At 39.2% G+C, this 26,487-nt stretch overlaps 1 protein-coding gene across 2 annotated transcripts in view; it reads right to left on the bottom strand.

Moving 5' to 3' along the window:
- Positions 1 to 26,025, bottom strand: part of LOC125460370 (RNA-binding protein 5-like) — a 39,105-nt gene extending 13,080 nt beyond the window's left edge. The window contains exons 1-17 of one of the 2 annotated variants that reach the window (XM_048547792.2): positions 25,903 to 26,025; positions 19,358 to 19,430; positions 18,646 to 18,859; positions 16,667 to 16,822; positions 14,999 to 15,071; positions 10,515 to 10,588; positions 8,770 to 8,850; positions 7,517 to 7,577; positions 6,898 to 6,960; positions 5,263 to 5,423; positions 3,819 to 3,916; positions 3,140 to 3,227; positions 2,643 to 2,723; positions 2,165 to 2,258; positions 1,316 to 1,389; positions 932 to 992; positions 750 to 841 (exon numbers count right to left, since the gene is read on the bottom strand). In XM_048547792.2, the coding sequence (XP_048403749.1) occupies positions 750 to 841; positions 932 to 992; positions 1,316 to 1,389; positions 2,165 to 2,258; positions 2,643 to 2,723; positions 3,140 to 3,227; positions 3,819 to 3,916; positions 5,263 to 5,423; positions 6,898 to 6,960; positions 7,517 to 7,577; positions 8,770 to 8,850; positions 10,515 to 10,588; positions 14,999 to 15,071; positions 16,667 to 16,822; positions 18,646 to 18,859; positions 19,358 to 19,383 (1,497 nt within the window). In that variant the 5' untranslated portion in view covers positions 19,384 to 19,430; positions 25,903 to 26,025. The remainder of the gene's footprint in view (positions 1 to 749; positions 842 to 931; positions 993 to 1,315; positions 1,390 to 2,164; positions 2,259 to 2,642; positions 2,724 to 3,139; positions 3,228 to 3,818; positions 3,917 to 5,262; positions 5,424 to 6,897; positions 6,961 to 7,516; positions 7,578 to 8,769; positions 8,851 to 10,514; positions 10,589 to 14,998; positions 15,072 to 16,666; positions 16,823 to 18,645; positions 18,860 to 19,357; positions 19,431 to 25,902) is intronic. The other variant, XM_048547793.2, reaches the window with a different exon arrangement.
- Positions 26,026 to 26,487: the final 462 nt, after the last annotated feature.

The raw sequence follows: 26,487 nt of genomic DNA, 5'->3' as shown, positions 1-26,487 counted from the left end.
TCACAGTACAAAATTAAATCAAAAATCTTTTATTTTAAAATTCAGCTATTGCACCTATTACTTCAACATTTAGAAAATAAAATTCAATATATTTGAATTCCAGCACAGTTCACTGACTCAAGACTTGCTTTTCCTTTTTCAAACTACCTTATCTTCTGCTTAAAATAATGACTGACATTAACTACATCTATGACATTGCCAGATATTAACTGGCTTAAAAAAGAAATCAGCTTCTTAAAATAAAAAGTGGGTCATTTAACTTGAAGGCTTCAGCAGGAAAGTGCATCTTGGGATCAAAGAGAAAAAAATGCTCTAAGGTGAAGCAGTAGACATTACAATGTGTTATACCAAAAGTTTAAATTGAAAATGAGGAAAATATCCAGACATGAGTATTTTAGATGTTTAAGTACCGCTGACTAAAAATTATGTTAACCAAGTCTTATTTTATTGTTGCTTTTGAGGTGAAAACAGACAAAAGAAATCCTGAAATTTTCAGACCACAAAGATTCAAAAGGTTATGATCAACTGAGCGAAACATGCAAATCATTAGAGGAAGAACAAAGATTTTTAAACATTTCAACAATCAGAGTGATACATTTAGTAACTTAATCTAAACACTGATTGCTTAATGAGCTCAATCAAATGATGCTGTCGGCTGCAGACATCCAAGTCTTAGACACTGAAATCTGTAATTTGCCAAAGCATCAGAACAGTTTTTTTCTTCTTACTGCTTTAAGACATGTTTATACCTGGGAGTTTGGGTCATAGTAGAATCCAGTCTGCGCATCATAGTAAAATCCAGAAGATTCATCATATTGATATGTGGACACATCTGGCACAGCTGGAACAGATAAACAAAGCGGCTCAGTTGAAAAATAATTTAATAAACACTAAAGTACTTACTAAAGGGCAAGATGGGTAAAATACTCACGGTAGCTTGAATCCTTAGACTCTGTGGTACCATCAGATGGAATGGTTTCTGTAGTTTGAGTCTGTTTTCAAGTATTAAAAAATTACAGTCATTACAGATAACGCAGTCCAAAATATGAATAGTTAGTACAACAACCAAATTCCCCTCATCTCAGCCATTCGTTTAGGCGTAAGCAAGGAACAAGCAGAGAACATTAGTTTGGGGTGGGGGAATAAGAGACCACATACATTAGAAACTTGTTTATTATCTGGTTAATCCGAATGAGATCAGTAAATCACTTGAGGCTGACTAAGTGAACAGAAGAATGTTTTTGTACTAACTGATGTGCAGTCAGTCACTTCAAAAAGCCATGACATTGGAGGAGGCAAAACATTTCCAACATACCTCAGATTGATTCTGCGACTGATAGGACTGACCATCTTGGGAAACTGTTGCTGATTTAGCAACCATAGGAGGAGCTGTTAAAATTAAAAGTGAATTTAGAAATGTATTGGTGAAAAAGGTGGTAAGTATATTTTAGTAATACAATATGATGCAGGTCTGTCCCCTAACCATTCCACGATAAATATAAAATTAATTCCAATGGAGGCAAAGTTTACCGGTTTGCTCAGTCAGCAGCAAACAAGTTTGCAATTTAGGATTACAGAAGCATCTGCCTGTAAACAATCAGATTTTGTGTCAGTAAGAAACAACATTCCACGACATGAGAGAAGTCAGAGTGAGTGTATGTGCACGTGTCTGTGCTGGAGGAGAAGAGACAGAAAGTAGTAATGGAATTAACAAATGGCAGGAATGAAGATAACCAAACGTATACACAGAAGATGGGAGAAAAAACTGTGGATCAAAGAACAAAGTACAACATGGAGATAAAAGGTTAGGAATTGTAAATGTAAACGTGAAACAAAGTGTTCCAAAGGCCAAACAGCAATATTTACTTCACTGAAAATTTTAGCAGGTGGGGCAGCACACTGGACTGCCAACATCCTGTAAACGAAGTGGGAGGCCTCAAATTTGCTCAAAGGCCTCAATACCAAAACAATCCATTGCCCAGTTCCAGCAGAGAAACATTAAGTGGAGACCAAGCAATATCTCTGAGAAACCAAGGGATGTGGCAAGAGACAGTTGCTCCATATGGTTCTGATATTAAGGGTTCCTCGAATGCAGACTCGCAGCAAACACAGGTAAATAGAAAGCTAAAGAAATATTTCACGCATTGGGAAGAAGACGACCCACCTGAGATTACTGCAGGTGCTTGATAAACTGCCAATCCCTGTTGGGTGGAATCTGCAGAGCCACTTTGCTGTCCATAATCTTGTGAATACGCCATCTGAAGCAGTACAAAGATAAAACAGTCATACTGTGCTTTGACCGGATATTACCGATCTCACCTAAGTTTATTTTCACTATATTAGTGCGGGTTACTCAGTTGCTTGTTTCTACTGGGTAATGAGTAGCACAGTAAGAGCATGTACACATAGGGAAAATGAAAATTGTGGCACACAAAATTTCTGTGCATTGTGTGTGAAGCGTTTTGAAAAACATACAGCAGTTTTGCATGGAACCTGATCAAAATAGTGATAAATTTTAACTTTCAAAGTGCCACACTTCAATTTGTTTGAACATTGATAATATGCCACTATTTAAGCCAACCACAAATTTTACATAAACTAGAACCAGACACTTCAACATGTCCTTTTTTACTTCAACATACTTGATCGTATTGACTGTAGCCATCCTGTCCAGGTTGAAAGTAGCTGTAGTCAATGCTGCCATCTTCTGATCCTTGCCCCACCTGCAATTAAAAATCTTTGGGTGAAAAAAAACTCAAATTACACTCCCAACCACCAGCCAATGACTATCAGTAAGATGAGAAATGATCACCAGGTATCGATAGTCTGGCAATATCCACTGTTGATCATCAAGCCTAGGGAATGACGCAGCCAAGACAACAAAAGAGCACTGTGTGCTTGGATAACCCTCTTCTGCTTGCAACTCAGGAGAAAAGTTAAAAAAAACTGGATAAAATCTAGTCAGCTTTACATCAGTCCGCATGAGAGGAACATTTTACTACATAATGCAATACATAAATATTTTAATCAAACCAAGGAGGTAGATTTAGATGTGGTTATGTAGATCAAAGCTGCTGTTTGTACATTGAGCAAAAAGGGTAGAGTGCACACTATAGAGGAAAACCACAAAAATCATTACCTGACTTGACGACCACTGGGCTGCAGCAATAGCTGTGATCGCAACAGTTGACGAACTGATCTTATTACCATCAGAAAGGATATGGTCCCTAAGATAAACAGTTAATTGTGGATTGATGAGGGCTTCAGAACCAGTACAGAATCAACTAATTTATATTTAACTTCGAAAGATGGAAAAGCCCACATAAGATCACCAGTGTTATTTTCAGTCTTTTTGACTGCTGCAGAAATCAAAAGAATGGGACATCATCACCAAAAGAGAAATAACATTATTAGCTTTGTGTGTAAAATCAATGCCTGGCGAGAGTAGTATGTGGCATTAATAAACTAGAATTTGACATTTACCTGCCAGGTGGAGATTTCCACTGTTGCCACTCTACTTTGGGCTGGTCCCAACCAGAGTTAATCCATTTTAAACTTTGAACTTGCTATGTAGTATACATGGGAAAGATTACTATTCAATTATGGATTGTAAAACATTTTGGGAAAAGGTTTAAAAAAAAATCGTGTCTAACTTTCATGCAATAAGTCAGTCCACAGTTGCATGATTGGAAAAGTTTCAAGAAGTCTCAACAGTGAATGAAGTGAAAAATGACTTAGATTATGCTTTAAAACCCATCAGATACACTGATCATAGTCTAGCCAAATTTAAAACTTGTCCACACTGGAAGACAACCTACTTCTTTAAAGATTTGGCAAAATCAACATTAATGGTCCGACCATCAATGTTTAATGGAGGTTGCAGAGCAAGCAGTATCTGAATGAGATGAGAAGCTTCCTGTAAAAGAGAAAAGATGCACTTTTAAATACTGCATACTACAGCAGCTTTGTAAAATACTGAGGCTCATCATTGGCAAGTGCACAGAGTCTAAAATATGACTTACAAAATATTTGAGAGTACTATGTAGAGTTCTGGTTGCCCTACTTTAGACAGGCTATTAAATTGGAGGGGGTTCAGAGAGATTTACAAATATGTTGCTGGGACTAGAATGTTTGAACGAAAAGGAGAGACTAGAAACGCTGGAACTTTATCATGAGAGCACAGCAGGTTGAGGGATGACCATATAAAGGTTTATCAGGTGATGAAGGGCACAGATAAGGTGATTAGCAATGGTCTTTTCCCTACTGTAGGAGAGTTCAAACTTAGAGGGCATATTTTTAAAGGTGCCAGGAGAAAGATCAAGAAGGAACCCAAGGGGCAAATGTTTCACACAGAGCGTGGTTCATATGTGGAATAAACTACCAGAGGATGTAATAGTTGCGGAGTTACAACATTTAAAGCACATTTGGGCAGATATATGAACAGGAAAGGTTTAGAGGGATGTGGACCAAACACAGGCAAGTAGGATGGAGTTTAGTTTAGGAAGCTTGGTCAACACGGATGAGTTGGATCAAAGGGTCTGTTTTTGTGCTGTATAACCGAGTGAATGACACACAACCTAAATTAATTGTGGCGTTTCTCATACAGTACGCCCATGTAGCAGAGCATGTTAAGTCACACCACAACATTCCAATTCATTCATAGAAAACAACCATTATGACCAATGCTAAGGCATGTCCCCAAAGATTAGGTAGAAAATAAACAAAGTAAAATTGCAGCACTCTATCAGGCTAAAGCAAAAAATTCTGATCGAGACTTAAACTTGTAAAGAAATTATGTAAAGTTTACTACATTCACAACAAGCATGGTACGTGCAAAATTGCCCCCAAATCCTTTCAGAAGCCACGCACTCTTCAAAACTTCCCCAACCATTGCTCAGTGTGATTTCTTGCTGCATGCAACACCATATTTATTAACCAAAGTCATAAATAAACATGACTGCCTCAGCTCTTATTAGCTCACAATCAACTTATCCCAAGTATTATAAATTAAAACAGGACACCAACTGAAGTATGAAGCTTGATCGCATAATTACATTATAAAACACATAAAACTGAAGAAACATTCAGATCAACCATGATCTCACTGAATGATGGAGCAGATTTGAGGGGCAAAATGGCCTACAGCTGCTCCTATGTCTCATGGTCAGAGAGATAAATATTTGTGGCAATATCTCAGTCAAAGTTATTCCATGGATCCATTATGCTCTTAATCATCATATAGAAGGGAAAAAAAAAACTTACAAAAGATGAATCCAGCTGAACAAAGGCAAATCCTCTGTTTAATTGTGTTTGTTTGTCCTTGATCAACCTGACATTTGCAGGAGACAGCACAGCATATGGAGCCAATGCACTCAGGATAGATTCCATTGGTGTGTGTGGACCTATGTTTCTTAAAATAATGGCTGTTGATAAATTACATGATTTAAATTAGAATATAATTGAATTTTAAATACAAAATCAATTAACATGATTTCAGTATTGTTCCACACCTATAAATGAAGTCTAAAATTTGTTTTTTTAAAACAGTATTGGAAAATAAATAAACTAGCATATGGCTCCAAACATTATAAAAACATGTGGCACCTAGTTAACAATACATCCAGAAGCCAAAGCTTCCCAGTACTTGAAACTGAGACTCAATAGGGCTCATGGAGAAACAAAAATGCTAACTCATGCAATAAGGGAAATATATTTTGCTGAGGATGAAGAAGTTACAAGGTTAATACAGAGCAAGCTGTTTCATTGTGCCCAACACACAACTGGGATTTTCAAAACACAGAAGCACACCAGGTGCTAAAGTAGAATTCATAACAGCCGATCATAACATATCTCAGCATGGAGAAACAAAAGTAAATGACAGACACAGTTAAAGCTCACACTTTGAAAAGAAAGCACTCAAATGCACACGGTTTGTATATTATTTTCTTCCAATTTGCTCTGAATCATGACTTGCATTTAATTTCCCGAACAGTAGCCACAGTTTACAAACAAATCACAATTTTGAAACGTTCCTTGTGAATAGCGCAACATTTCTATCTTGGTTGAAACAACAGCAACCCACATTATCAAAATATACAACAATTGTGTTTTGGAGTTGGTCTTGGGAGAGGAGCTTCATCCACAGATCTCATTGACTTCCATGTTTTTGACTAAGGTCGAGTTTAATTTTCGTAATAGAAATTGAGAATCTGAAATTTTAACTAATATGTCAGCAGTCCTGCTGTGAATAAACCAAATATTATACAGAATATTGTAAATGTGAAGACTAGAGTCTAAAGCCAAATACAATGCATTGTGCAAACTCAAAAATGACATGGGAAGATTTTTTAAAAATTTGTTCGCGGACGTTGGCCTTGCTAGACTAGACCACAGCTTGTTGCCTATCTCTCACTGATCAGAGGGCAGTTAAAGCCAACATTGCTGTGGGTTTGGAGATAATGGGAACTGCAGATGCTGGAGATTCCAAGATAATAAAATGTGAGGCTGGACGAACACAGCAGGCCAAGCAGCATCTCAGGAGCACAAAAGCTGACGTTTCGGGCCTAGACCCTTCATCTTTTTTCCTTCTGTAAGGGACATTAGTGAACAAGAGGGGTTTTTTGTGATAATCGACATTGGTAATACAGTCACCATGAGGCTATCTTCTTTTTCATGATTTTGTCTTAGGATTTACACGCATGACCCCAAAACATTAGCCTGGGATTCTAAGTTACCTGTCCAGTTAAAATACTTTTCCAAATCAGGTTTGGATCAGACACTAATCGGATCAAAGAGACGGATCTGCCACTGCACAGCAAAAAAAAATTCAAAAAACCCAAAACCTACAAAGACAAAGGGAACTGGTGTTTATTTTTCTCTGAACTCAGACAAACTTACTGTCATTTGCATAGTCAGACATAAATGGTTCACTTTGCACACGAACTTGCTCTTCTTCAGTTTCTGGGAGAAATTGAGAAATTCAACTCAGTACAGAAATTAGGGAAAAAAAACAGAAGAATGCAAAAATCCAACTGAAAATGTTAAATCATTTCAGGGGTGAAGTATCCTTTCATGCACAGGAAGTGAAATTCACAAAGTCACATTTTTGGGCAAGATTAACTTACTTGAAATTGTAGGTCATTTAACTGCAACATTAAATTGTGGGGGGAAAAGAAACATAGATGGCCAGAGAATCTTGCAGCATTTATCAAAATGTGAAATGTGGGCCCTGATAATTTATTCCTTTCATTTTCTCTAAGCAAGATTATGGCTTTCACACCCAATTACCAGCACTCATCAGATTTGCTTCACAGCTATAAAGAATGCAAAAGGGACAACCCCTCTACCCCAACCCTCTATCGTCACACCGATTTCCTCAGAGTTTCTCCACAGCCGAGATGGAAAGAATAATTAAAAAAAAATACACCTTCACAACACAGTGGTAGAATGATATAGTGTAAAACAGAAGCTTGCTATCTCCTATACATCAGTGTAAAAGTTACTCTACATTACTTACCAGGCTTCTGAGCATCACATTTAAAGCATCTCTCTCGCCGTTTGAAGTTAGTCACCCCACACTACAGAAAAAAATCAGGATGGTTTAAAGTTCTGGAAAGTACAGTATAAACAAACAAAAGTGCTACATTTCTAATACCAATAATCCACAATCTCAAACACAAGATTCACCATAATTTCATGTCAAGTGTGATGCAGTTTCAGTCAACTTTCCTGAGTCACAGACAATAGCATTCATCTTCTGCCAATCCTGGAATCTTGCAACTCTCCTGATTAACAGTCTAGTCCTCCAAGAAACAGAGTAAACAGCGGCTCATTGCCATGGGGAAACTCATGAGATGGCATAAACAAGTAGCCGAGGTAAGGCAAAAAAAACCCGCCAAATGTTGATCCTTTGTAAAATGAGTCACTTTTACATCTCAACTTAACCATTTGGCATGGCACATCACAAATTCAAGCAAGTCCCCATCAGCTGCTCATAAATGACAAAAACCTTAGGATAAATCAGAAGGAGTACATCAATCGCCACTTCTCAAACTGTTCATCTGTTCCATGAAATCATTATCAATCTGCACCAACGCCATTTTCGTGCCCTAGGTTCATATCCTTAGACAGTGACCAAACAAACATCTCAGACTTTCAAGTTTGCTATCACAGCAAAAGCCTTTGCACAGAATTTCAAATTTTAACTACATTCTGTACAAAGAAAGAGCTCCCAGATTTTCTTTTTTGTTGCGCTTGATCCAGTTTTTCTTGGGTTTCCCAAACAGAAGTTTCTTTATTGGACCCGTTTAACATCGTAAAATTTAAACCTTTGTATAATAAACCAATGCCTCAGTCACTCAACCCCACAAATATATCAGGCACCACATAGAGCACATGCTACCTGAAGAATAAAGGGACAGGAATGAGAGAAAACATGCAAAACATCACCTCCAATGACACTTAAGGTTGTACAAGACATGAGCAACATATGAAATAATATTGTCCAGATAATCAAACATCTTTTTGCCAATTGTTCAGAGACTTTCAACGTTGTCTCCCAAGGGAAGAATAATCGAATTAAGATGTAAAAACTTTATATCCATTAATCTGCAGCATGAGGCATTACAATTGAAAACAGAGCATCCTCTCAACTTTAAATGAAAAAGTTTCCCCCAAAATTCAAACCCAATTGTACAAAATATTGAAACATCAACAAAAGATAGAAAAAAAGCAACAGATTAGCTCTAGCGTAGCTTCTATTTTTACTACCTTGTTACAACTCCAGTCTTCAAAAGGCTTTGTACTGTAGTGCATCGAAACGGACTTTCCAAGAATGGTAAGGGAACGCTGCTGAAAACAAAGGGTTAAGTCAGACCTCACATAATGGAGCAAACATGTGTCAAACAGTTCACATCGGTTCCAAACAAGGAATGAAAACTACTCTCAAATATATCTTTAAAAGGCCTCCTGGATGCAGTCGATCTAGTCACCTAGGTAATGAAGTCACAATTTAACTGCGAAGATCAAAGTGGGTCTCAACTCTCGGAAGATGAAGGGTACACAATATTTCTTCTAACAAAGATGCAAAATCTAAGCAAATCGGGTTTAACTGGCAAACAGTTGATTCTTCTTTGCTATATGAAACGTTACTTGACGTCTCTTGCTTGCCTCTATATATAGTCTTCCCATTTAATCTGCAAGGTGAGCTTTATCCTGAGGTTGTATCCTCAAAAAAAAATGTCATGATGTTGGGGATAACAATCTCTCAACGGTGGGTATGTCCACGTACTGCAATGTTCTACAGTTTTCCTTCCAAAGGAATAAGTTTTTAATATCCAGTTTGTCACGAGAAAATCAAGGATGTGAACATTTCCACAAAAACCTTCAGCTTCTCATTACAAAATGTCACTTGACAAAGATACTGTATTTGCAAATAAATTGCCATTACAGTGCGCCTTTCAAGTCAAGTGATAAGCTATAAAATCTACAGCGCAAATATAAGACAACAGCGCATGCATAAAGCTCCATCTGATTTGCAGCCAACATTCTTGACTACACTCACTCAACGGATGGTAAGTAAAGTGACTAACACGCTAAGTAATAAAGTCCATTTAAGTTGAGATTCTCCACGACACCTTAGCCAACCATTAACAATGCACGTTTGGCATTCGTGCAGCAGACATGGCTCAGTGAGATCTGTAACTAATTTTATGAAATGTCAAGTATTTATATGGCACATTAACATCTAGTGATAGTTAATACGTATCTCCCCTTAAAGTCAACAATTATAATGAGCAACAGGAATTATGATTTTGGTTCTGACCTTCATCCTGCTGCTTGAGATAGAAATCTGGCAGGAATGTGACGAGAAGTCACATCTGAGAATTAGACCAGCTAAGTCAGCACAGACTGACATTTAATGGACACTGCACTGGAAGCTACACATTTCTCATGTCCTTTGGCAAATGGAAGAGGGAAAGACCCAGTTTAAAAAAAATCAGGCATGCTATGTCTGCCAAAACCATTTTCTCACATGTATTATGGAGAGTTCCTTTTACATTAAATGGAGCTAAAACAAGAGCAAACTATTGTGGATGTTAGAGATCTGAAATAAAAATAAACTGCTAGAAAACTCAGCAGGTCTGACAGCATCTCTCAACTGATGCTGCCAGACCAATTGTTTTTCCAGCACTTTTTTTGACATTAAATGGCAGAATGCTGAATTTCACAGGCATGTACTTGGAAAGGTGCCACATGACACTGACGATCAAAATGAGCACCAATTCATCACTTTTTTAAAAACAGAAAGTAGTTATCAGATACACGGCCACAAAAGCAAATAAAAATACAAACACCCATATAATAACTTGTGTTTGTTTTCCAAATGTAATTGTGAAGTGCTGATATTTGAGGGAAAGGACAGGATAATATTTGGTCCCTCTGGATCTTTTCTGCAGCGGGAAACACTTGATCCTTCCCCCCCTTCAATAAATCTAGACTTGTGATGAAGCAACCTGGTTGGCTTCCATCCATCTTGTTGCGTCCTGCAAGTGATTAAACTCCACGAAGGCGAAACCACGGCTTTGACCTAGAGACAGCATTCAGATATAGACGGGATTGCGTTAGTCAGCGTGTTTAAAGCAGCCATTCATTCTGTCGCCACGTGTTATGTACAAATGTCTATTTGTGTGGCACGATAGATGCCTTATTGCCTTTTTTAAAAAAAACATGGGCGGGAACAGAATTTGAACTCATTTCATACACTCTTTGAAGCATTTGTAACACAGGTATCAGTATCACCTATCATCCAAGTTTACAAATGTGCTGCAATTGTTTATTTTTGCAAAACAAAACCCCTGCCAATCCTAGCACCAGATGTAACCTACCTGGATTAAAATACTTGAACCCTTCCATAAGAGACAGCTTTCAATTCGGTAAGAGTGTCACAGGACCCAAAACGTTAACTTTGCTTTCTCTGCACAGATACTGTCAGACCTGCTGAGCTTTTCCAGCAATTTCTGTTTTAGTTTCCAATACCATATTGCTCCCAATTACACTGCTCCCTGCTTATAACAGTAAGGGCACACAGCACTTTGCACCATTCCATGCTTGAAAGAAGCACTGTTGGGAGATATGCAACAATAGTTAGGGCAGTTGTCCCCCACTATTTATGTGAATTTTTGAATGCAAAGTCAGGGCCTCAGCTGCCCCAGTATCTCTAAATATCAAAGGATCTCCATGAGCAATTAGCTTATGCCTCGCCATAAAATTAACATGAATGGAGACAGAATCCGGACAATCAACGTTTAATTTTAGCAATCTGGTAGCTTGCATTAAGTTAACAGTGAGGAATATGTTCATTTATTCTACACTGAATTTCAAAATTTGGAGTAATATTAGCATTTTAAGCAATTTTCTTTCAAACTGCCCTAGAAACAAAATTACTGAAAAAAACGTACCAAGACAAAGTAACAAGTGACAAGCTATGTTTTAAACAGGCTAAAAGCAAGATATTTTATATCATATTTTTTCGAATATTCCTTCCTTAACGGGATCATTCAAGCTCAGTCTGGCCACCAAGATTGATCACATTCCACCTCTGCTATTTATTAAAACACACAACAATTCTGTTCCAGCCATATTATTTCACAATTTTGGGACATAATTAAGGCAAAGTACATTACAATTCCCACAATTATTAAAAAGGGTGATTTGTTTCCAAACATATAGCAACATGTAGTACTGAACAATACAACCCTCACCACTCCAAAAATTAACAACCTCTGCAATATATGCATGTTCAAACGAATGAAGCGATCAAAGGGTCAAGGTCATCTTATGAGCCAAATGGCATATTATTGGATTTCCTCACTGTCAAAGTCAAAAGTCAGAGGCTGCTCTGCCTGTGACAGAATTTTTTTAAGCGAAGTATTCCACCTTACAATAACTACACACAAGGAAGACTTTTCTTCAAAGAAAAATTCCAAAATGTGTAAAGGACAGTGGGTGTCAACATTTAAACGGCAAACCAGACAATATAGCTTCTGGGAAAATTATTTACACTGGCTAATGCCATAATAGAATATTTTCAAATATTCAATGCAGTTATCAAGTTGTATTCAGTTGAAGCCTTATAAACATTCAATCATTTCTTGCATGAACGGTGATAAATTCAAGATAACTCACAAACGTTTTTACATCACACTAACTGCAACTTCAAATACCAGCTGAAAAAGTGACAGCAAATAAAAATTAGATTTTTTAAATCTAACATGGCCATAATTTTATCTACTTATGTGACAAAGAGTTACTGAGATAGTTTTAAGAAGTTATTCACCAAACTAAGTTATTAGTTTCTCATTCCGGATGAGAATGATCTTTTAATTATTTAAAATAATATGATGGTACAAGTAGCCACCTCAAATGTGAAAATTCTGGACTTTTGTCTAATCTATGATTCCCGCTTAATAAGATTTAAAATAAGACCAAAAGACACAGGAGCAGAATTAGGCTTTTCAGCCCATTGAGTCTGCTCCACCATTTGATCATGGCTTCTTAGTGTAATCCTTGATCCCCTTACTAATCAAGAACATATTTCTATCTTAAATACACTCAATGACTTAGCCTCCACATCCCTCTGTGGCGATGATTTTCACAGTCACCACCCTCCAGCTGAAGAAATTCCTCACCTCAGCTCTAAAGATGGCATATGAAACAAAGAAAATACACCTCATTTACAGTTATCTTTGGTTGGATTTGCATAGCAATAAGTGACAGATGAAAAGTAATCTGTAGACTCACCAATTTTGAGTTGGCTGTTAAATATTATGATCAGACATCAAGTAACTGCAATAAACAAACTTAAAGCCATTTAGTACTACTTCTATTGGTTGAAGCTGCCCCAGTTCTAATTACAGAAGAAACAGAACATTGCAGCCCTCAGAAACTGTACCGCTTTACTTTTGAAACAAAAACTCCACACCATATTTAACATTTGCCTACATCTAGGTTCCAAGGGGATAAAAACACATGTACACAGTAAAAATAAATTTCAAAAAGAGGGGTCTTCCTAATAAATCAAGGCAGTTGACTGTTTATGAGGGGTCACCAACCCATTCTCTACTTTGCTGGGCAAGCATACAAAATACAACTTGTCACCAGTTTAAATTAGTTTCTCTCAGAAGAAACTAAAAAGTCAACATAAAATGTTTCCCAAGTTAACATTCCCAGTTTGCCTACATATTGCATCCGAGTTTTATCATTACTATGGGATAAGAGAATATCACTCTCACTATTCACTTGAGCCAATCAAGGTTTAAAAGCAAATGGAAAGACTGGCTACAAAAAATTCTTGTTAATGTTTAATTTGATCCCAGATCGAGCTCAGGCAGTCAACTGCACAAGATACTGCTTTATAATAAAATACAATAAGAATAGAGCTTAAAACACCCTCAGTGCCTTTTGTAGCTACTACATCTTTCAAATTCTGCAAATAATTTCCTCGCATCTGCTGTGCAATTAATGTTAGAAGGCAAATTTATTCTATGAACAGGACTGATGTAATGTACCAGTAGGGGTGTTGGGTAAGCCATCTTTTGTTGGCAATTGTCACAACAGTCTCAAATGACCTGACTGTCTCGGTACATATTAAAAGTGTTATTTCATCAATGAACAAGTATCTCCTGTAGAGCTCATAACTGATGAAGAATTGTGGGATCTTGACTTAGGACTAGTCCTAAGAACGGATGAAGATCACATTTGTGCACCATAATGTTTGCCTATTCCCACCTCCATCACATCAATTAGGTCAACCTATCAATGAAATCCTCATCCATGCTGCATAACTGAGGCTTGACTTTTGCAACACACATCTGGTTGACTCACCCTCTGGAAATATTCAAAACTGTCCAGGCCACTCACCCAACACCAGAGACTCCCTGGCCTATGACTGCTCCTGATCACATGATGAACCAATTTTAAATTTCTCATCCACGTTTTCAAACTATTCCATGACCTCACCCATCATCAGCTCAATATTTTCCAGTCACATTACCTCGATATCTGTGCTCATCTAATTCTGGTCTTGAGCATCCCTGCATTCTAACTGAACTGCTGTCGGTGAGTGTGCCTTCAACTGTCCTAGGCTCTGGAATTTCTGGCCAAAACTACAACATTTCTCTTTTAACACAGATTACTTTGTGTTATTTCTGTGAAGGGCCTAGCTATGACATATTATGTGAAAAGATGCTGTATAAATATTAGTTGTTGCTGGAATAAAAACAACACTGATGTTAACTAAAGGAAACAAACAACCTGCCTGAGAAGCTATTTAGACTCAAGGGATTAATTAATAATGAAGTTTTGTTTATTTTGGAGTTGCTGGCATTCACTCTTTAAATACAATATGAAAAAGTGTTTTGAAGTAAAATGCTCAGGTCAACAGGTTCAAACTAGCAATGCTCAAATTCAAAGATCAATTTTTAACAGATAAAAAGATGTAGAGTTACATTAAAAGGATTCAAATCATACTACAAATGAAAGGATGATTAAATCCTCTTGAATATGTAAAGATTCACAAGGGGGAGAACTCTTTGTAAGAGAGAGAAGTTACTGGGAGTAATTGAATTGTGGCACACAAATTAAAAACTTTAAAATTTTTACAGTTTGTCTCATTCAAATATTTTGAGGAAGAGGTCCTGGAAAAAGATACATTCAGAGGACTACATGTGGTACCTAGAATAACTAAGCATGATTCACTTTGGAAGCTGCAGCATATGGAAGTTATGAACTACTTCTGATCACAAGCTCCTGGTTGGGCAACCTAACACCACATAAATCTTTGCAACCTATCCACTGCAGATTAACACAAGTTCACTTACAACTGGTTCATGAATTATATTTTCCTTTGCCATGACAAATGGCAGTAGCCTTTCCTGAACCAGAAAGAGGAAAACACATTTTTTCCTCGGAAAAGCTGCAAGAGCAGCCAAGATCTCACCTGATACTTTACACTTCATTACTCGCACATCCTTTGGTTGAAATTCATCGCTGTCCCGAAATATTTCAAGAATCTGAAAGGAAAATCAGAAATCCACTGCTTTATTTTTCCAGAGATTTTGAAGTCATGAAATCAAAAGTATCTGTTTACAATTACATTAGCTATTTGATAAGTAGCTTTGGCATACAAATACATGAATATTTGACATTCAATTGCTGCACCTTATCAGGGCTGCACATGAGGGCATGACCATAGTGTCAATACATCGCTGGACATCAGGAGACAGGGTAAACTACAACGGGCTCCTGGAGGCAAGGATCTGATCAGGAGAAATTTCTTCATATTTGAGTGATAAGTTTGTGGGATTCTCTGCCACAAAGTTGTTGACACCAAAACACAACATTTTCAAGAAGGAGTTAAGGTATATTTCTTAGCACTAAAAGGATGGAAGAGTACGGGGAGAAAACATGAACAGAGTATTGAGTTGGATGATCAGCCATGACCATACTGAATGGCAGACTCAAAGAGCCACATGGTCTACTCTGACCCTATTTTCCATGTTTTATATTTAAACGATCTGATGATACCTGCTTTTGAGCTTTCCTTGCACCTGCACTGGAATATTGCTGTTCAGCTCAAAGTTATCATTAACTTTGAGAGAAAATAGATGCTTTGGACCGTAACACCAAATTGTAATGTTTCCCCTAACTACCAATTGTTTGAACCTAGCCTGCCCTCCCAGCATGTAAACCCATTGCATAAAACACAGCTAACTCAAAGACCCCAAGAACAATTGCTCTGAATGGATTTGCCTCACTAATGAACCAGGCACATTTAAACATTTCACTTCCCACAGAGAATCTAGTAATAGGTCAAAAAAAACTGGAAATTTGATGCAATCACAGAACAACTTGGAAGTTCTTCTAATTTACAAACAGAAAACACCCTAAACAAAAATGTTTCAGTAAATTCAAAAAAGTACACTATCTATGCAATTACATTTGTTAAATTGGGAAACATAGTAGGGCCGTCGTACCAATGGTGAGTGACTCGGGGGTATCATCTATTCAGAAAGAGAAGCTGGACCTTTCTTAGTTTCTTCAAATTTAACAGCAGCAGTTTGTTCAAGCTACCAATATCATCTTGGGACAATGACTTATTTGGCGAGAAAAGATGTGCCTCTTTTTAGGAATCCAAGGGGTTGAACTTCACTGAACCATCTCAATGTCTTGTCTCAATATACATCATAGCAAGGATGTACTTTGCAATGGATGTGGTGTTTTGCTATGCTAGCTTCCCATGCAGCATTGCAACAGAGAAATGCTTGTTGCCATGTAGTCAAGTAAAGCAAAAATGCAAAATTAAAAGTTTGTCAATGCCAGTTCGCTTAGAAATCACCAGTTTCCAAATTAGACTGCTTGTTGGATGATCATTTCATAGCAGACATTTAGCTATCAGACATCCACCTTCAAGTAAAGTTGCACCTTTTTGTTCTCCCAGGCCCTCTGAAAAGGAGATTGCTTTATTATGTTTTTCTCAAATACAACAAATAATAAATACTTCAATGCTCAAATAAATTTTAAAAATGCATTCCGAACCCCTCCTTTTATTCTCCTAGAATTGCAATATACACAAATGTTACAAAAATGTCAATAAATATATGCGTACATCCTCCCTGGTTGTTGATGGCAGAAGACCTCTTAACATAATCGTTTTGTTCTCCCTCTCTTCAGTTCCATCATTTCTGTAATCATGGTCCTTGTAGTCACCATCATAGTATTGGCTTCCCTCAGGTCTTTCAAATCTATTGTCATCTTCACAATTCTGGAAGCAGAGACATTTTTGTTTATTGTACAAAATATCAATGATGGTAGGCAAGTGCAATTCAAATGTAATGTCTCTTTCAATGGTGAAAAAGCATTAAGCAACATTATCCTCTCACAAGTGGTTTGCCCTTGGAAAAACACGTTCACTGCATAATACTTGGGTGCAATAGTGGTGGTGAGGATGTGAGAAACACAAAGACACGCAGACCAAGTTTTAAGCATAACGTGCTAAACTGATTTTTATTTTAACCACGACATACTACAGCTGATACGCTATGCCTACATACAATACCAACCAATGAATGCTGGGATTAAACTTGGGGCAAAACAGGTGACAGACCCAAGCGAACTCTCAAATTGAGCTCATGTTTTAAACTACCACCTGAACCCAAATACATTGCCCTCAAAGACATAGCACAGTGGCAGTATCCCTACCTCTGAACTGAGAGGCATGGGTTCAAGTCCCACCTACTGCAGAGGTGTGTAATAACATCTCTGAACAGTTTGATCAGAAAAACAGGTCAAATTTAGAACAAAACACACGGACGTCCAGGGCCAGGCCAATTTCATTTGCCACCCTCTTATGACAGATGTTGAAAGTCAAGAAAAATGCTCTCCGCTAACCACAACAAAATGTTAACATCTTCGTACAAACTAATTATTATGGTATTAGTTTTTAAAACTATCCAATTATATTCATTTGTAAAAGAGTTGTGAAAAACTAATGCTTAAATATTTTTAGCATGCTACAGTAAGATCAACATCAGATGTCCGGATCCAGAGTGCAGTAGACTAGCCAAGAGTTAACTCCAAAATAAAGGAACAAAATAATTGACACGTCACTGAGTAAGTGGATGCAGCATTATGGGATCAGAGGACTAAGCAGAATGACCTACATGGAGCCTGTCGTCAAGACTGACTTTTACCTGAAACATTAACATTTATAAACTGAGGACACAACATTCATGGATTCAGCCGTTTCACAAATTGATGGGTTACAATGAACTTTTGTCACAGGGAGAGAGTGGACAGAATTCACACCAGCTGGTCTGTACATAAAAAATTGGAAATATTAAGGCTGCTGCTCCTCTGAAACAAAGCAATTAAAGGACTCAATCATAAACAAAATGGAGTAAAATTTACTCACTAACAATTCATATTCCACGAAACAATCATATACAGTCACAAACAGAATGCCTATAGAGATGACAGTCCTCAACTTTAGCATAAACGCAACATGCATTACAGCACGGTAACAAGGAACCTCAGCAAAACACAGGCCAGGTCAAAGCATAAATCTCCCAGAATTCTGATGGGTGGGAGGTGTCAGTGGCCAATCAATGCAGCACATACTGCAGAACCTCCTCCAGAAAGAGTCACAGGCCAATCATCCACAAATTCTGCTCTAATGACATTGTCTACTGCCACGAGGCCAGAAATGCATTTGTTTGCTTTTACTCATGTTCAATTCCTTTCACAACCCACTTATAATAAACTTATTAGATTACAGCAGGGCATGAGCACCCTGAGTTATGCTGACATCTTTACTCACTGACAACATCTTGAAAACCACCACCTCAAACAAAACAGGCCTCAACATTTTCGCACACCTTTAACATCTTCGGTCACGTGCCAAGATCAAAATAAAATATGCAGGATCATTGATGGCCAGGTTCCCATCCAGGGAATGATATCTAACACAGAAGTGAATGGAAACACTTGCCCTTTGAGAGGGCTCAATTGTCTAAACAGACAACTTAATCCATGACCAAGCTGCTTGTGAATAACATCAAGTAATCTTGCAACAGTGGAATTACATACCTCAGAATTGTCATAGTTCCTGTAATCTTGATAGCGGTCATTATTCCGATAGTCACTGCGACGTCTATCACGATCATAGTCCCTGCCGTGATTTGGCGGAGCACGATAATCAACATCTTTATAGTCATAATCACGTCTACCCCGTGACTCTCTGTGGTCATCTCTATTCCATTCAGAGCCATAGCGGCCACTCCGCTCACTTCGACTGGTTTCACTACAAAAATGTAATCGTAACGGTGCAAGAGCTTTTTAATTTGGGCACGTGTTTAGCAGGACCTATGACAACTTTCTATAATCATATTCTCCAGAAACATCTAATCAACTTACTAATGTCTCTAAAGCACTTTAAAATAATACTCAAACTAGATAAATGCATTTGTACATATTAAGATCAGGCGTTTCCTGCGACATTAGTAGATTAAGCAGTAAAGTAACCAGAAGACGATAATTATGGACCACACCACTCCTTTTTTTTGTCAAGCCAGGACAGGTAAGAATGCATAATAACATCTAATCGTAGAACAGTAAAATAAACAGTTTGATTTTCATCTATCATAAATACCTAAAGTGCATAATGTAATTTTCAAATACTGGGATGTGTTTTAACAGCATTATAAGGGTAAGCAAAGCCTCTCCTTGACAAATGACATAAAACTTAAACTCATGCATAGACAAGAGATTAAAAGACATCAGAATAGAAATACATTCCTACCGTTTATCATATTTATCGTAGCCCATTGTTATGGATTATTGCAAACTCAACTCTTAAGTTTTTGAGTAGCAATCTACAGTGAAGAAGAAAAATATTCTAAGTACAAGAATATGAAGATAAAGCAAGCAGAAGAATCGAATTGCCTTACAAGGTACAGCAACTCAGTTCTTAGCTCCCTCCCATTCTCCAACAAAAACGCAACCAAAACAGCTTTTAGATTTTCATCATTATCCTGTAAAACATTTCACTACTTGTTGCAGAATATCTTTCTGAAAAAAACTCAAGAAACCGCCACACAAAAACCCCATAAGTTCTCCCAACTTTTGACTATGTAAGGAGGAAGCAAAAATGGGTAATTTTCAATAAATCTAGGTACACAATTTACAGGAACAAAACCAATAGCGCTCATGTTAACACTTTACTCAGTAAAGTTCTCCAGTTCACGTTTAGAGACCAGCAACTTCAGATTGGTCAGTTGAAACTCCAGGTTCAAAATTCTTTCATAGCAATCCAATAGTGAACTATCAGTGTTTGCAAACGTTTTACTGTTTAACCCTTTATTTAATGAAGATTGAGCCAAGGAATAACTGGGCAAAGCAGTATGTACGTAATTCAGACCCTATTCCAAAAATTATTTGGTGCTCATTTTTAAACCATTTTACATTTGACAAAGGAGAACTTATTATAACCACCTTTCATAATCTATTTCCATTACCAATACGAACACAGGAATTTATCATGTGGGAAACAGATGCACACTGCAAGCAAAATTGGATGCTCAGCTAACTATTACTGGACTAACTATTATGCTTGCCTCAAAAAAGCATTATGGAAACTGTGCACAGTAAATGCCCCAACTTTCGTATTTTTCAGGATTAAAGAAACATCAGCAAAAACAAACGAAAAAGCCTGAAATGATATTGGGTAACAGTCAAATGACAGAAGAGAGCACCAAAGAAATAAAGAATGAGGAAATAATAATGCCAGTTGGATAAACTGCAATAACCTGTTTACTGCCACTTAGCCTGGGTTTCGCTGAATCTCACTTCTGACTTCATTAACATCTAAATCCACGAACAAAAGAGCTGAACTACAGAGTGATACTATAACAGAATGTGACCGAGTAAGAAGTAAATGGTGACAGAAAATGCTGGAAATGTAGCATTGAAAGCAGAAAACATTAAGGTTACACTAAATTTTCTGGAACCACTGTTCTCAAAGTTTTTGAATTCCTCTAGCCCCGAAGATCTTATTTTCATTCATTTAAGATTACTGCAGAAGGGAGTCTAATAGTCTACTGTATGCAAAAAGTGCTCCACCTGGTGATGGCAGTGGCCACAAACACAGACAAAGACGAGAGATAATGGGAACTGCAGATGCTGGAGAATCCAAGATAACAAAGTGTGAGGCTGGATGAACACAGCAGGCCCAGCAGCATCTCAGGAGCACAAAAGCTGACGTTTCGGGCCTAGACCCTCTGATGAAGGGTCTAGGCCCGAAACGTCAGCTTTTGTGCTCCTGAGATGCTGCTTGGCCTGCTGTGTTCATCCAGCCTCACATTTTATTATCACAGACAAAGACTAACTGTTCAGAGTAAGAACAAGTTCAGTGGTGCAATAAAATAATGGAGAGTGAGAACTGACAGAGACTGCATTCAAGGAAAAGGCGGTTAGCTTTCAATTTCTCCTGGTGGTGGATCTACTTCAAATAAGGAGAGCAACTACTTTCTACCCACTCTGTCCATGCTCCTCATTATATAATGCGCCTCAATAAAGTGCTCTCTTGTCTTTCTCTGATCTAGATAAAATATTCCAAGCTTATCCAGCCTCTCTCCAAGCTAAACCTCTTCCAGGCAGCAACCTGGTGAAAGCTGAGAGGGTGAGGGTAATCTCCAGAGAAAATTATGTCTGTGACAATCATAGGTACATTAGTTAGATGTTTGATAGTGGCAGGAAGTGTGTTCACATTTGGCCCCTGCTTGGTAGTGATCATTCTATTTATTACTGGTTTGACGAAGCTGTTAAAATTGAACTGACGCAGAAATAGGTTGAGTTCAGTGAGTGAGGGGAAGCAGGGAAATTTGGATGATCAGTGCCACGCCAGCAGTTGCAATAAAGAGATCTAGGGATGACACGAGGTCAGACAGAGGAATGCAAGTGAAGACAGAAGTTGGAGATGGGTAAAAGGCTCCACTTTGGTTTTGAAGGGAGGGTTCTCTTGATGATATAGGACATCAAGTATGGTTGATCTGTGGCTGTTACCTTTAGAATTGTGTTTGCTGGTGTGCTACGTTAAGGATCCAAAAAAATTGTGGACTATACCAAAAATACAAGACAATAAACAGAAATAGGAACAATGTACAAGAACAGTGGAAAGGCAGGAGAATGACAGTAAGTCATTAGCCTGATGTGGTGAGCTGGTGGAGACAATAGGAGAAACAGCCTCCTGCAGCACCATGACACTTCTGTATTTCTGTGTCAGTCATCAGCATGTCTACAATGACAAAATAAATTCAATATTGTGAAGTGCGAAGTGGTTGATTATTGAAAGGATTAAGGAGTGACCTTTGTTCAAAGGTAAGAAATTAAATGATACGAGATCTGACAAAATACTAGTAGCATATCAACTTGATAATGGTCTAGTTCACAAATGTCCTTTAGGGGATGAAAACCCACCCTCCTTAATGGGTCTGGCTTATAACTGACTCCACACCCACAAAGTCACTAGTCTCTCAAAAACCTTCCAAAATGGCCTTGCAGTCCAAGAAAAGCAACAAATGCTGGCATTGCCAATGATGCCCCCAATCCATGAAAGAAAAACTAACCCGTGCAAAAATAGGTAGGGATTCTATCAAAAGAAACAGTATGGGAAAGCAAAGGAAGAATTTTAAACTCATCTGGAAACTTGTTAAGAATACACCTCGTAAACTGTACAACAAAGTTCCAATCTCCGCACTACAAAAAAAAATTGAAGTCTTAAAGCACAAAGGTGGATAAATCCCCTGGACCAGATCAGGTGTACCCTGGAACTCTGTGGCAAGTTAGAGAAGTTATTGCTGGGCCTCTTGGTAACATGTACATATCGATAGCCACAGGTGAGGTGCCAGAAGACTGAAGGTAGGCTAATGTGGTGCCACTATTTAAGGAAAAGCCAGGGAACTACAGACCAGTAAGCTTGACATCGGTGGTGAGCAAGTTGTTGAAGAAAATACTGAGGGACAGGACTTACATGCATTTGGAAAGGTGAGGACCGATTAGGGATAGTCAATATGTATTTGTGCGCCGGAAGACATGCCTCACTAACTTGAGTTATTTAAAGAAGTAACAAAGAGGATCGATGAGTGCAGTGATGGACGTGAATAATATGGATTTCAGTAAGGCGTTCAACAAGGTTCCTAGACTGGAACCTTACTAGACTGGTTAGTAAGGTTAAATCACAGAATAAAGGAAGATCTAACTATTTGGATACAGCACTGCTCGAAGGTAGAAGACAGAGGGCAGTGTTTGAGGGTTGCTTGACTGGAGGCCTGTGACCAGCAGTGTGCCACAAGGATCAGTGCTGGGTCTACTCCTTTCCATCATTTCTATAAAATGATTTGGATGTGAACATTGGTGTTATGGTGAGTAAATTTGTGAAAGACACCAAAAACGGAGTTGTAGTGGACCTCAGAGTGATTGCCTCACAGTAGAGGATCTTGATCAAATGGGTCAATGGGCCGAGGAGTGGCAGATGGAGTTTAATTTAAATAACTGTGAGGTGCAGCCTTTTGAAAAGGCACATCAGAGCTGGACTTCTACACTTAATGGTAAGGCCCTGGGAATTATCACTGAACCTTGTTGTGCATGTTTACAGTTCCTTGAAAGTGGGGTCACAGGTAGATAGGACAGTGAAGGCATTTGGTATGCTTGCCTTTATTGATCACCACATTGAGCAGAGGAGTTGGGGGCTCATGTTGCAGCTGTACAGGACATTGGTTAGACCACTTTTGGAATAGTGCATGCAATTCTGGTCACCCTGCTATAGGAAGGATGTTGTGAAACTTGAAAGGGTTCAGGAAGGACTTACAAGGATGTTGCCAGGTTTTGAGAGTTTATGCACGAGGTAGAGGCTGGGGTTATTTTCCCTGGAGTGTCAGAGGCCGAGGGACGACTTTGTAGAAGTTCATAAAATCATAGAGGCATGGATAAGGTAAACACACAAGGTCTTTTCTTTCAGATTGGGAGTCAAAAACTAGAGGACATAACAACTAGAAGCAGTAGGCCATCTGGCCCCTCAGGCCTGCCCCGCCATTCACGAAGATCATGGCTGATCTTTTTGAGATTCAGCTCCACTTATCCGCCCACTCACCATAACCCTTAATTCCTTTACTGTTCAGAAATTTATCTAGCCTTGCCTTAAAAACATCAAAGTAGCTTCAACCACTTCACTGGGCAGGGAATTCCACAGATTCACTGTCCTTTGGGTGAAGAAGTTCCTCCTGACCTCAGTCCTACATCCGCTTCCCTTTATTGAGGCGATGCCCTCCAGTCCTAGTTTCACCTGCTGGTGGAAACAACCTCCCTGCCCCCAATTTATCTATTCCCTTCATAATCTTATATGTTTCTATAAGATCTCCCCTCATTCTTCTGGATTCTAATGAGTATAATCCCAGTCTACTCAGTCTGTCCTCATTATCCAACCCTCTCAACTCTGAAATCAACCAAGTAAATCTCCTCTGCATCCCTTCCAGTGCTAGTATATCTCTGAAGTAGGAAGACCAAACTGCACACAGTACTCCAGGTGTAGCCTCACCAGGACCCTATACAACTGCAGCATCGCCTCCCTGTTTTTAAACTCCATTCCTCTAGCAATGGCAGAGAAAATTCCATTTGCCTTTTTAATCACCTGCCATCCCACCACTTTCAGCGACTCATGCATGAGGACACCCCAATCCCTTTGCACAGCAGCGTGCTGCAATTTTTTAACCATTTAAAACATAGTCCATTTTCCTGTTATTCCTACCAAAATGGATGACCTCACACTTACCAACATTGTACTCCATCTGCCAGACCTTTGCCCACTCACTTAGACTATCGATATCCCTCTGCAGACTTTCAGTGTCTTCTGCACACTTTGCTCTATCACTCACCTTAGTGTCATCTGCAAGTTTTTACACATCACACTTAGTCCCCAACTCCAAATCATCTATGCAAATTGAAAATAATTGAGGTCCCAACACTGATCCCCAAGGCATACCACGAGCTGCTGACTACCAACCAGAAAAACACCCATTTACCCCTACTCTTTGCTTTCTACTGGTCAATCAATCATCTATCCATGCCAATACATGGGTTTAAGGTGAGAGGGGAGAGATTTAAAAAGGGGTCTGAAGGGGCAACTTTTTCACTCAGAGGGTGATGTATGTATGGAATAACCTGCCAGAAGAAGTGGAGGCCACTGCTACGAACACAATATTTTAAAAGCATTGGGATAGGTATATGACTAGGAAGGGCTGAGGGCGCCATGGAACTACATTTATTTAGGATGTCTGGTCAGCACGGATGAGCCAGACCAAGTGATCTGTTTCCCAGCTGTACATCTCTATGACTCGAATGAAGACAATTTGTTGGAATCAAGGAAGTAACCACCAGAACAGTCTAAAGAAATTCAATCTCTTTCTTTGGGTACAAAAAAAAGGGACTATACTAAACAGACTGGTTGAAATGAAGTAGATCAACACGGATGTGGAAACTTTGATCATGCAGGTTAAGTGAGGACCTGGGCTTTTACAAATATACAAAGCAATGAACAAGGAATTCTGAGTGCTCATTGCAGAACTTGGTACTGCATAAAATAGAACTGACACATAGCTACCAGAATAGAAATACAGAATTTGGCAGAGGCCACTGGAACGAGAGGAGACTCGTTGGGTATAAATTCTGGTGTAGACCAGTCGGTCCAAGCGTTTGTTTTTACGTTGTAGATTCTGCATAAGTTCCACGTTTACAAAAGCACAAATCGAAGGTCGAGGGAAACACAACTTTCGACGATATTGAGCACTGAAACTCGCAAAACCGGACACAAGAAAACATTCGAAAGCAAAATGCCCAAAGTAGGGGGCCTATCGTAAAAAGGGTGACAAGTACATATATAAAACACAGCTGACGGCCATCGCAAAACACAAAGTTGAATCTGAAATGCGCAGGTTGTAGTACGGTAAATATTTTAAAAGATGCACAGCACATAAAACGCAGCGCAAAACAACTGCTTCCGTCTAAAGACAAGTAGATTTTAAAGTAAGGCAGCTGCTGGAAATGCTGATAAGACGACGAAATGCTACAAGATGGTGTGTGGCAGTCCTAGGGCCGAGGCTTTACGCCTAGGCCGAGATTTCAATCCTCCCAACATCAGCGACCCCGCACCGGGATGGAGAGCCTCACCACCCCCACCCCCCGCGAAAAAAAACACACTACTCATTTTCAGCCAAATTCCGTCCCTCGCAGACAACGGAGTGGAGGGAAAACAATCGAACAAGAGGCGCCGCCACCGCTAAGGACGAAGCTTACCGCCTCTGTAAAGAGAAAAGAAAAAGGGGCGCCGTCCTCCGGGACACTTCGCAGCCGACACCGACAAAATGGCGCCGCCAGGCCCGTCCGATCGGAGTCAAAGCTGCCGCGCTGCACGCCGGGACAGAGAAGGTCCGCCCATCGACAGCACGTCGTCCCACGCCACGTCCAACATGGCCGACACACACGAGCGAGACCCCCTCTGCCGCTCAAACGGCTCCTCACGTGTACGCGTGCGCAGCGCTGTCTTGGAGGCGGCACGCCGGTCAATGCTACGCATGCGCATATCTGTCGGCATTTTTTTCCCCCCCTCCAAAGAAACTGAAGGGGAAAGCAGACACGAGCAAGTTCCCCTCATCGCCGCTCCAACGGTTCTTCACGTGTGCGCGTGCGCAGCGCTGGCTTTGTGGGGAGGCGTCGTCACGCTTGCGCCGACGGTCCTGCCAATACTGAGCATGCGCAGATCTATCAGCTCCCCCCCCAAAGAAACTGAAGGGTAAGCAGAGATTTCAAGGTGTGGAGCTTGATGAAGGTCTAGATCCGAAACGTCAGCTTTTGTGCTCCTAAGATGCTGCTTGGCCAGCT

The sequence above is a fragment of the Stegostoma tigrinum genome, chromosome 11 (genome assembly GCF_030684315.1).
Source record: "Stegostoma tigrinum isolate sSteTig4 chromosome 11, sSteTig4.hap1, whole genome shotgun sequence".
In the NCBI taxonomy this organism is placed as follows: Eukaryota; Metazoa; Chordata; class Chondrichthyes; order Orectolobiformes; family Stegostomatidae; genus Stegostoma; species Stegostoma tigrinum.
Note: the sequence above shows the minus strand (reverse complement) of the source record. Positions and strands in the feature narration are given on the sequence as shown.